The sequence below is a fragment of the Nerophis ophidion genome, linkage group LG09 (assembly GCF_033978795.1).
Source record: "Nerophis ophidion isolate RoL-2023_Sa linkage group LG09, RoL_Noph_v1.0, whole genome shotgun sequence".
Classification (NCBI taxonomy): Eukaryota; Metazoa; Chordata; class Actinopteri; order Syngnathiformes; family Syngnathidae; genus Nerophis; species Nerophis ophidion.
Genome location: NC_084619.1, coordinates 11,122,551 through 11,135,629, shown reverse-complemented (window position 1 = coordinate 11,135,629; position 13,079 = coordinate 11,122,551). Strand labels below are relative to the sequence as shown.

The 13,079-nt window shown below is 39.5% G+C and overlaps 1 protein-coding gene across 1 annotated transcript in view; it reads right to left on the bottom strand.

Annotated features, from left to right (window-relative positions):
• Window positions 1-8,656, bottom strand: part of tmem72 (transmembrane protein 72) — a 41,095-nt gene extending 32,439 nt beyond the window's left edge. The window contains exon 1 of the mRNA XM_061909921.1: window positions 8,419-8,656. Coding sequence (XP_061765905.1) covers window positions 8,419-8,485 — 67 coding nt within the window. The 5' untranslated portion in view covers window positions 8,486-8,656. The remainder of the gene's footprint in view (window positions 1-8,418) is intronic.
• Between the last annotated feature and the right edge of the window lie 4,423 nt (window positions 8,657-13,079).

The window sequence follows — 13,079 nt, the reverse complement described above, 5'->3', positions numbered from 1 at the left end:
AGATTGACAAATGAGATCATTATCCATGCGTTTGTTACGTCTCGCCTCGACTACTGTAACGTATTATTTTCGGGTCTCCCCATGTCTAGCATTAAAAGATTACAGTTGGTACAAAATGCGGCTGCTAGACTTTTGACAAGAACAAGAAAGTTTGATCACATTACGCCTGTACTGGCTCACCTGCACTGGCTTCCTGTGCACTTAAGATGTGACTTTAAGGTTTTACTACTTACGTATAAAATACTACACGGTCTAGCTCCATCCTATCTTGCCGATTGTATTGTACCATATGTCCCGGCAAGAAATCTGCGTTCAAAGGACTCCGGCTTATTAGTGATTCCCAAAGCCCAAAAAAAGTCTGCGGGCTATAGAGCTTTTTCATTTCGGGCTCCTGTACTCTGGAATGCCCTCCCGGTAAAAGTTCGAGATGCCACCACAGTAGAAGCATTTAAGTCTCACCTTAAAACTCATTTGTATACTCTAGCCTTTAAAAAGACTCCCTTTTTAGACCAGTTGATCTGCCGTTTCTTTTCTTTTTCTTCTCTGTCCTACTCTCCCTTGTGGAGGGGGTCCGGTCCGATCCGGTGGCCATGTACTGCTTGCCTGTGTATCGGCTGGGGACATCTCTGCGCTGCTGATCCGCCTCCGCTTGGGATGTTTTCCTGCTGGCTCCGCTGTGAACGGGACTCTCGCTACTGTGTTGGATCCGCTTTGGACTGGACTCTCGCGACTGTGTTGGATCCATTATGGATTGAACTCACACAGTATCATATTAGACCCGCTCGACATCCATTGCTTTCCTCCTCTCCAAGGTTCTCATAGTCATTATTGTCACCGATGTCCCACTGGGTGTGAGCTTTCCTTGCCCTTATGTGGGCCTACCGAGGATGTCGTAGGGGTTTGTGCAGCCCTTTGAGACACTAGTGATTTAGGGCTATATAAGTAAACATTGATTGATTGATTGATGACATTTTGGGAGAACATCCACTCTGTAACACAACATAAACACAACAGAACAAATACCCAGAATTCAATGTAGCCCTAACTTTTCCAGGGCTACAATAGGGGGCGGGGTTGCATATAGTAGCTCGGCTGAATGGGATTCTGAGTATTTCTTCTGTTGTGTTTATGTTGTATAACGGTGTTGATGTGTTTGTCATTCTTGTTTGGTGTGGGTTCACTAGGTGGGACATATTTGTAACAGTGTTAAAGTTGTTTATACGGCCACCCTCAGTGTGACCTGTATGGCTGTTGATCAACTATGTCTTGCAGTCGCTCACAGCGTCTGCAGAAGCCAAATACAACATGTGGCTGGGCTGGCACACAGTTTGTATAGATTGTAAAGTACGCTAATGGTTGTGCCTTCACGGCGCCCCCTTAATATTGTTGTTTGAGTGAAATTCGGGGGACTGATTACCCCCTGGAAGGGTTTTGAAAATTGGGAGTCTCCCGAATAAATCGAGGGTATACAAGTATGACGCTGTAAAGCTCCGTTCGTATAAAACTCACGGGCCGCACCAACATTAAATCTTCATATTAAGGTGCGGGCCGCATTTGGCCCGCGTTTGAGACCCCTGATGTAAAAGGAAGGGAGCTCAAGGCAGAAAGAAGGGTCTATAGTTTAGTTCACTTTTGTTGCAACAGCTTCTATTAGTTACCACTCTGTCAAAGTGGACTGCGTGTGATGTGCATGTGCCACCATCAACAGAAAATGCTTGGACTGTATCACAGAATAACATACATTTACAGTTATATTGTGCAAAAAAAAAAGTCATAAGTTGGTTCAATGCACCACATTTGAACATACAAAAAAAAGGAATATGGCTGACGCAAGAAACCTGATTATATTTTATTCTTGGGACATTTTAGATGGGGCAAGCAAATCAAAAACATCAAGGCTACACATGGAAGCACTTTTTATGGCAGCTTAGCAGAAATGCAGCGATATCATCAGCACTGGGGGGAAATCAGGGGAAAGCTGCACAAATGTTTCTTCTCCTTCAAGAAGTGTGAGAGGAATAAACACTGCATGCAGACAAGATGGAAATAAACATGTATGCTGTGTAACGGCACGCAGGCGCAGACAAGGGCACACGCCAACGGACAGACGTGCAGAACGTAAAGGCTCACAAACCCCACTCATGAGTGTATAAAACCACGTGAGATCCAATAAAACTCGTAACACTGCGGGATGCAGAGACAGTAGCTTTTGGAGCAATACGAGACTAATGTTTCAATAAATACCCGCGTCTGAAACGGTTTCCAGTAGGGGTGTGGGATAAAATCGATTAGAATTTGAATCGCGATTCTCACAATGTGCGATTCAGAATCGATTCTCACTTTTTTAAAATCGATTGTTTTTCATTTTTAAATAGGGTCTGCCAGGCCCATTGCAAAAGGACTCCCCATCCTTTCTTGTGAAAGACTGAGCATTTTTTTGGGAAGCTGTTTTTATACCCAATCATGGCACCCACCTGTTCCCAATTAGCCTGCACACCTGTGGGATGTTCCAAATAAGTTTTTGATAAGCATTCCTCAACTTTATCAGTATCAGTGCCAAGTCTCCCAATATGTTTATTCCGCAGCGTTGCGCTGTAATTTGACCCCCTTAACAAGCTTCAAAACTCACCAAATTTTACACACACATCGGTATGGTGCGGCATTCCAACATATTAAGCAACTAAACCCCAAAAATCAAAATTGCGCGCTTGCGCCACCTCGGAAAAAAAAAAACAGACTGCTTGTAACTTCTGTTAGCAATGTCGTAGAGACATGAAACAAAAACCTCTATGTAGGGCTGACTTAGACCTAAATTTCATAATTTTACCTTCTAGGGCAAAAATCCACATAAATATTGCAAAAACCCATTCAAAGCAAAATTTTCCCAAAATTTTCGCAAAAATGTTCACAAAAAAGGCAATTTTTGCCTCTTTGAGTTGTAATTTGACCCCCTTAACATGCTTCACACCTCACCAAATTTTACACACACATCAGGACTGGCGAAAATTGCAATCTAATTAAAAACCAAACCCCAAAAGTCAAAATTGCGCTCTAGCGCCCCCTAGGAAAGAACCCAGACAAAACTGCTTGTAACTTCTGTTAGGAATGTCGTAGCTTAAAACAAATACCTCTATGTAGGGCTGACTTAGACCTAGATTTCATAATTTTACCTTCTAGGCCAAAAATCCACAAAAATATTGCAAAAACCCATTCAAAGCAAAATGTTCTCAAAAAATGCAATTTTTGCCTCTTTGAGCTGTAATTTGACTCCCTTAACATGCTTCAAAACTCACCAAATTTTACACACAAACCAGGACTGGCAAAAATTGCCATCTAATTAAAAAACAAACCCCAAAAGTCAAAATTGCGCTCTAGCGCCCCCTAGGAAAAAACCCAGACAAAACGGCTTGTAACTTCTGTTAGGAATGTCGTAGCTTAAAACAAATACATCTATGTAGGGCTGACTTAGACCTAGTTTTCATAATTTTACCTTCTAGGGCAAAAATCCACAAAAATATTGCAAAAACCCATTCAAAGAAAAATTTCCCCAAAATTTTCGCAAAAAATGCAATTTTTGCCTCTTTGAGCTGTAATTTGACCCCTTTAACATGCTTCAAAACTCACCAAATTTTACACACACATCAGGACTGGCAACAATTGCCATCTAATTAAAAACCAAACCCCAAAAGTCAAAATTGCGCTCTAGCGCCCCCTAGGAAAAACCCCAGACAAAACTGCTTGTAACTTCTGTTAGGAATGTCATAGCTTAAAACAAACACCTCTATGTAGGGCTGACTTAGACCTATATTTCATAATTTTACCTTCTATGGCAAAAATCCACAAAAATATTGCAAAAACCCATTCAAAGCAAAATGTTCGCAAAAAATGCCATTTTTGCCTCTTTGAGGTGTAATTTGACCCCCTTAACATGCTTCAAAACTCACCAAATTTTACACACACATCAGGACTGGTGAAAATTGCCATCTAATTAAAAACCAAACCCCAAAAGTCAAAATTGCGCTCTAGCGCCCCCTAGGAAAAAAACCCAGACAAAACTGCGTGTAACTTCTGTTAGGAATGTCATAGCTTAAAACAAATACCTCTATGTAGGGCTGACTTAGACCTAGATTTCATAATTTTACCTTCTAGGACAAAAATCCCCCAAAATATTGCAAAAACCCATTCAAAGCAAAATTTTCGTAAAAAATGCAATTTTTGCCCCTTTGAGCTGTAATTTGACCCCCTTAACATGCTTCAAAACTCACCAAATTTTACACACACACCAGGACTGGCGAAAATTGCCATCTAATTAAAAACCAAACCCCAAAAGTCAAAATTGCGCTCTAGCGCCCCCTAGGAAAAAACACAGACAAAACTGCTTGTAACTTATGTTAGGAATGTCATAGCTTAAAACAAATACCTCTATGTAGGGCTGACTTAGACCTAGATTTCATAATTTTACATTCTAGGGAAAAAATCCACAAAAATATTGCAAAAACCCATTCAAAGCAACATTTTTGCAAAAAATGCAATTTTTGCCTGTTTGAGCTGTAATTTGACCCCCTTAACATGCTTCAAACCTCACCAAATTTTACACACACATCAGGACTGGCGAAAATTGCCATCTAATTAAAAACCAAACCCCAAAAGTCAAAATTGCGCTCTAGCGCCCCCTAGGAAAAAACCCAGACAAAACTGCTTGTAACTTCTGTTAGGAATGTCGTAGCTTAAAACAAATACCTCTATGTAGGGCTGACTTAGACGTAGATTTTATAATTTTACCTTCTAGAGCAAAAATCCACAAAAATATTGCAAAAACCCATTCAAAGCAACATTTTCGCAAAAAATGCAATTTTTGCCTCTTTGAGCTGTAATTTGACCACCTTAACCTGCTTCAAAACTCACTAAATTTTACACACACACCAGGAGTGGCGAAAATTGCCATCTAATTAAAAACCAAACCCCAAAAGTCAAAATTGCGCTCTAGCGCCCCCTAGGAAAAAACCCAGACAAAACTGCTTGTAACTTCTGTTAGGAATGTCATAGCTTAAAACAAATACCTCTATGTAGGGCTGACTTAGACCTAGATTTCATAATTTTACCTTCTAGGGTAAAAATCCACAAAAATATTGCAAAAACCCATTCAAAGCAAAATGTTCTCAAAAAATGCAATTTTTGCCTCTTTGAGTTGTAATTTGACCCCCTTAACATGCTTCAAAACTCACCAAATTTTACACACAAACCAGGACTGGCAAAAATTGCCATCTAATTAAAAAACAAACCCCAAAAGTCAAAATTGCGCTCTAGCGCCCCCTAGGAAAAAACCCAGACAAAACGGCTTGTAACGTCTGTTAGGAATGTCGTAGCTTAAAACAAATACCTCTATGTAGGGCTGACTTAGACCTAGTTTTCATAATTTTACCTTCTAGGGCAAAAATACCCCAAAATATTGCAAAAACCCATTCAAAGCAAAATTTTCGCAAAAAATGCAATTTTTGCCCCTTTGAGCTGTAATTTGACCCCCTTAACATGCTTCAAAACTCACCAAATTTTACACACACATCAGGACTGGCGAAAATTGCCATCTAATTAAAAAACAAACCACAAAAGTCAAAATTGCGCTCTAGCGCCCCCCTAGGAAAAAACCCAGACAAAACTGTGTGTTACTTCTGTTATAGGAATGTTGTATCTTAAAACAAATACCTCTATGTAGGGCTGACTTAGACTTAGATTTCATAATTTTACCTTCTAGGGCAAAAATCCACAAAAATATTGCAAAAACCCATTCAAAGCAAAATTTTCACAAAAAATGCAATTTTTGCCTCTTTGAGGTGTAATTTGACCCCCTTAACATGCTTCAAAACTCACTAAATTTTACACACACATCAGAACTGGGGAAAATTGCCATCTAATTAAAAACCAAACCCCAAAAGTCAAAATTGCGCTCTAGCGCCCCCTAGGAAAAAACCCAGACAAAACTGCTTGTAACTTCTGTTCGGAATGTCATAGCTTAAAACAAATACCTCTATGTAGGGCTGACTTAGACCTAGATTTCATAATTTTACCTTCTAGGGAAAAAATCCACAAAAATATTGCAAAAACCCATTCAAAGCAACATTTTTGCAAAAAATGCAATTTTTGCCTGTTTGAGCTGTAATTTGACCCCCTTAACATGCTTCAAACCTCACCAAATTTTACACACACATCAGGACTGGTGAAAATTGCCATCCAATTAAAAACCAAACCCCAAAAGTCAAAATTGCGCTCTTGCGCCCCCTAGGAAAAAACCCAGACAAAACTGCTTGTAACTTCTGTTAGGAATGTCATAGCTTAAAACAAATACCTCTATGTAGGGCTGACTTAGACCTAGATTTCATAATTTTACCTTCTAGGGTAAAAATCCACAAAAATATTGCAAAAACCCATTCAAAGCAAAATGTTCTCAAAAAATGCAATTTTTGCCTCTTTGAGTTGTAATTTGACCCCCTTAACATGCTTCAAAACTCACCAAATTTTACACACAAACCAGGACTGGCAAAAATTGCCATCTAATTAAAAAACAAACCCCAAAAGTCAAAATTGCGCTCTAGCGCCCCCTAGGAAAAAACCCAGACAAAACGGCTTGTAACGTCTGTTAGGAATGTCGTAGCTTAAAACAAATACCTCTATGTAGGGCTGACTTAGACCTAGTTTTCATAATTTTACCTTCTAGGGCAAAAATACCCCAAAATATTGCAAAAACCCATTCAAAGCAAAATTTTCGCAAAAAATGCAATTTTTGCCCCTTTGAGCTGTAATTTGACCCCCTTAACATGCTTCAAAACTCACCAAATTTTACACACCCATCAGGACTGGCGAAAATTGCCATCTAATTAAAAAACAAACCACAAAAGTCAAAATTGCGCTCTAGCGCCCCCCTAGGAAAAAACCCAGACAAAACTGTGTGTTACTTCTGTTATAGGAATGTTGTATCTTAAAACAAATACCTCTATGTAGGGCTGACTTAGACTTAGATTTCATAATTTTACCTTCTAGGGCAAAAATCCACAAAAATATTGCAAAAACCCATTCAAAGCAAAATTTTCACAAAAAATGCAATTTTTGCCTCTTTGAGGTGTAATTTGACCCCCTTAACATGCTTCAAAACTCACTAAATTTTACACACACATCAGAACTGGGGAAAATTGCCATCTAATTAAAAACCAAACCCCAAAAGTCAAAATTGCACTCTAGCGCCCCCTAGGAAAAAACCCAGACAAAACTGCTTGTAACTTCTGTTCGGAATGTCGTAGCTTAAAACAAATACCTCTATGTAGGGCTGACTTAGACCTAGATTTCATAATTTTACCTTCTAGTGCAAAAATCAACAAAAATATTGCAAAAACCCATTCAAAGCAAAATTTCACAAAAAATGCAATTTTTGCCTCTTTGAGCTGTAATTTGACCCCCTTAACATGCTTCAAAACTCACTAAATTTTACACACACATCAGGACTGGCGAAAATAGCTTAAAACAAATACCTCTATGTAGGTCTGTCTTAGACCAGGGCTTGGGTCGTGGGGGCAGCAGCCAAAGGCGGACGCGACCAACGCTGCTTGCAACTTTAATTTTATTTTTATTTTTTTTATTCAATCCAACAAAACAATACACAGTAATACCATAACAATTCAATCCAATTCCAAAACCAAACCTGACCCAGCAACACTCAGAACTGCAATAAACAGAGCAATTGAGAGGAGACACAAACACGACACAGAAGAAACCAAAAGTAGTTAAACAAAAATGAATATTATCAACAAAAGTACCAATATTATTTATAACTTCAGCATAGCAGTGATCCCTCATTGACATCATCATTAGACATTTATAAAAATTAAAATAAAAAAGAACATTGGCTTACACTTGCATCGCATCCCATAAGCTTGACAACACACTTTGTCCAATACTTTCACAAAGATAAGTCATATTTTTGGTTCGTTTAATAGCTAAACCCAAAACCTAAAGAAAAGAAGCTCAGGTGAGAAAACCCAGAGATTGACTTTAGACTGGAAGGTGACATATTCCGTTTGTAAACCCATCCATCCATCCATTTCCTACCGCTTATTCCCTTTGGGACCGCGTGGGGGGCGCTGGTGCCTATTTCAGCTACAAACTTTTAAATTAATTGATGATAGGAACTCTCTCTTAGACACCAAGTTTTTTTTGAAACAGCAATTAAAATGTGTGGCTCTTGAGCTACTGCAGTACTCATTCATACTTGGGATGATGAGACTCGTTCCTGCATAGAGTCAGCATCAGACAATCCTACTACCACCGTTCTTTGATCAAACGATATAAAAGCATCTGAACAAATCACAGGGGGATTCAGAACTTGTTTGCGTTCCAGCCCTAACGACCATCATCACCATAAAATCCTACCTGTGGCTGTAGATATGCCAAGAATCCTGCATGCAATCTCCACCACAATCCACCAAATGCTCCCCATGACCGCCGGCAGTATTAGTCCCGCTAAAAAAATAAATAAAATAAAAAACCTTCTAATGCTATCTGAAATAATTGATGATCAGGAAGTTGCTAGGGTGACATTCTAGAAACATAGCTGAATGTTACTAGGACGACGACGAGGTATGTGTTTAAAGTCTGAGAGTTGTGATGTGGCGCCTGAAGCCTCTTAGCCTGTTGCGGTTCTAACTTGGAGTTTGTGACTCAATAATGACTTGGTTGTTAATCAGTCACACACACACACACACACACACACATGCAGAAACACACTCTTCGGTAGTGGTTGTAGGATAAGGATCAGTAGGATGCAGTGCAATTGTACATCATAACCACTCTAAAAAATACTCTTGACAGTGTCATTCAGAACCAAGCATTATCACTTGGGAAACATTTCATGGGGGTTGTGTTGCTAATTCTTTAGTTGCAGGCCATTTCATGGTTGACAGAGGAGGGATGATACAATTTTTGGATCCTGGTTTCAGGGAGTCAAGTTCATTGAACATTCCAACGGCACACAAAGACATATTACGCTTTATGAAAGCATAGTTGGAATGCTGCTATTGTCTTGGTCCATTTATTTGTTTGCAGGCTCACTTCTTAGACTGAAGTTTAGGACTAAAGAGAAAGGATTTTACCATTCAATAAGAGATGATGTGCCGCTGTCCTCCCATGACTGTGTGGGTTCCCTCTGGGTACTCCGGCTTCCTCCCACCTTCAAAGACATGCACCTGGGGATAGGTTGATTGGCAACACTAAATTGGCCCTAGTGTGTGAATGTGAGTGTGAATGTTGTCTGTCTGTCTGTGTTGGCCCTGCGATGAGGTCGCGACTTGTCCAGGGTGTACGCTGCCTTCCGCCCGATTGTAGCTGAGATAGGCACCAGCGCCCCCCGCGATCCCAAAGGGAATAAGCGGTAGAAAATGGATGGACGGATGGTGCCACTGTCACACTTGATGGAAGGACACTGGAACCTCGATCCATCCATCCATCCATCCATTTCTACCGCTTATTCCCTTTCGGGGTCACGGGGGGTGCTGGCGCCTATCTCAGCTACAATCGGGCGGAAGGCAGGGTACACCCTGGACAAGTCGCCACCTCATCGCAGGGCCAACACAGATAGACAGACAACATTCACACTCACATTCACACACTAGGGCCAATTTAGTGTTGCCTATCAACCTATCCCCAGGTGCATGTCTTTGGAACCCTCGATCTACAAACTTAATTGGTTCTTATTTGAATTTTTTTTTATTAATTAATCCAAAAAAATAATACACAATAATACGATTCCAAAACCAAAGCCCAGCAACATTCAGAATTGCAATTATAAGTACAATTGAGAGGACACACAAACATGACACAAAACAATCCAAAAGTAGTCCAACAAAAATGAATACTATCAACAACAGTATTAATATTAATAATAATTCCAACATAACAGTGATTAGAAACCCCTCATTCACATTATCATCATCCATCCATCTATCCATCTTCTTCCGCTTATCCGAGGTCGGGTCGCGGGGGCAACAGCCTAAGCAGGGAAACCCAGACTTCCCTTTCCCCAGCCACTTCGTCTAGCTCTTCCCGGGGGATCCCGAGGCGTTCCCAGGCCAGCCGGGAGACGTAGTCTTCCCAACGTGTCCTGGGTCTTCCCCGTGCCCTAAACACCTCCCTAGGGAGGCGTTCGGGTGTCATCCTGACCAGATGCCCGAGCCACCTCATCTGGCTCCTCTCGATGTGAAGGAGCAGCGGCTTTACTTTGAGTTCCTCCCGGATGGCGGAGCTTCTCACCCTATCTCTAAGGGAGAGCCCCGCCACCCGGCGGAGGAAACTCATTTCGGCCGCTTGTACCCGTGATCTTATCCTTTCGGTCCTGACCCAAAGCTCATGACCATAGGTGAGGATGGGAACGTAGATCGACCGGTAAATTGAGAGCTTTGCCTTCCGGCTCAGCTCCTTCTTCACCACAACGGATCGGTACAACGTCCGCATTACTGAAGACGCCGCACCGATTATCATCACAGCCATTTAAAAAACAACAATAATAAAACATTTAAAAAAATGAACAATAGTGTCACAGTGGCTTACATTTGCATCGCCTCTCATAAGCTTGACAACACATTGTGCCCAATATTTTCTACAAGGATAAAATAAGTCATATTTTAATAGTTAAAACAAATTTTAAATAATGGATCCCATATTCCAATATATGGACTCATTATTATCTAAACTAAATGCATTTTTTTCTACTGATATCATCTCCATAGCTTGTGTCTCCCAGTCAGTATGAGTTGGACTATCAACATCTATCCATTTGTTAAATATTACCCTTTTTGTTATGATGCATATCAAAAGCAAGGCATTTTTGCTCTTTGATGACACGTTACTTGGTTCTAGAGCAGGGTACGTGAATCAAAACAGTTGTATATTAAAGCAAATATCTCCAATAGAAAAAAATGTAAAACTAAATAATGGGCTGGAGCCTTGACAAATGTCCATCTTTCAGTGAAGGTTTGTAGACTTTGAACACAAAATGAAGTGTTATACAATACCGTATGTCAAACAAACATGACACGGAGGTGATGGATCAACTTTTTTTCTTTTTTTAACAAGTCAAAACAACAACGACAAGCTGCTGTCCTCTGACTGTGCGACTTTGCCAATACGGGCCCATACACGGACGTCTCCTTGGTAGTCTCACAAACGATCAGAAATCACAAGAATCCTTAACTTTAAGAACCATATTGCTACAATAATAAACATTTTACAAAGTCAAATCCACCAACAGTACTTAATGCTGATTCTGATTCTGATTAACATTGGCAAAGTCCTCTCAGAAAAAGAGAGATGGGATCCATAGAAGCGTGCGCTTGAGAGAGGTGACACTGAACGAGAAGTTTTCAACTCTGCTGTGAAATAAGTCCGATATGGCATATTTGCCCAGAAAAGTCCGTTCTCATCACAATTAAAAATCTGCTGTGGCAAGAAGCTGGCTTCCTTATTCTCTTCAATACGAGCAAGCACAAAATGGAATGAATGAAGGGTTTGTACACAGAGACATGGCATATTTGGCTTGATCTAAAAGTTCGTAAACAAAAAGTTTGCGAATACAGGGGTATATAAATCGAGGTTTCGCTGTAATCACCGAATATAATATAGTAATGGTTTAGGGTGTGCCAATACAACGTTTTCACTTTGCATACCATCTTTATTGGAGTCTTGAGTATTAGCTGATTCCGATAATAATCCAACAAATTATCAACACAAATCATAGTACATGCTTTTATTATTTTGTAATGTGGGATGTTAGAAACGGCTTGATCGTGTTGAATTAATCATAATAATTGTCGGAACGGAAAAACTATTTTTAAAATTGTAATTTAGTAAACTAAACCGGCCGTATTGGCATGTGTTGCAATGTTAATATTTCATCATTGATATATAAACTATCAGACTTCGTGGTCGGTAGTAGTGGGTTTCAGTAGGCCTTTAAATAAAACTTCTGCCTTGTTTTTAATGAATATTTCCAAAGGCCTAATATAATAATGTATTTTAATGTTGGTCATTATGGTGGTACTTGGAAAGCCAAGTTTTTTCAGCATTATTGTAAACTATTGACTTTGTTTGGCTCAAATAATTTAATATAATGAAATAAATACAGGAAGTGCATATATTGCGTTGATATTGTTAAACTGTCAACAGCATTCGTCATAAATAAATGGAAACATTTACAGTAAACACTCATGGCATACAAGTACATACTTAGATTATGTGGTGTGGAATTTTACAAAAGGTTTAACCAGACGAAAAAATAATCTGAACAATGTGAAAAACACTAACTTTGACAGATTTATGCTTTTGAGGTAAAGTGTCAACTCGATTTTTGTCAACACCCATAATTCAATCACAATAATTAATTAAATTAAGTCGCTCCAAATTGAGAGATCCAGACACGTTTGTTAGTGGATAGTTTCTAATATGCTTCTACCTCGGAGATTTTGTTTATACACAATTAATATCCATACATTCATCTTCTACAACCAGGTATTCAATTGAAATAATTTCATACTTGTTTACATTGACAAATATTGTGTTTTAGACTGCGATATTGTTCGATTAAGGACACCTTTTTTAACGTTTGTCTAGCTTGTGAGCTATTGTGTGCTTAGCTGTTGTGTAGCTGTTAGCTCCAATAGTAGCCTTCCATGTTTACCTTTTTGTGAATAATTTGACTAAAATACAAGAAAAGACAAACCGAGTGAGCTTATCGGGAGACCTTTAAAGGGGAACATTATCACAATTTCAGAAGGGTTAAAACCAATAAAAATCAGTTCCCAGTGGCTAATTTTATTTTTGGAAGTTTTTTTCAAAATTTTACCCATCATGGAATATCCCGAAAAAAGGCTTTAAAGTGTAAATCCAGCCGTCCATTTTCCTGTGACGTCACTGCGTGACGCCAATACAAACATGGCGGATAGAACAGAAAAATATAGCGACATTAGCTCGGATTCAGACCTGGATTTCAGCGTCTTAAGCGATTCAACAGATTACGCATGTTGGAGTGTGGAGGCAGATAG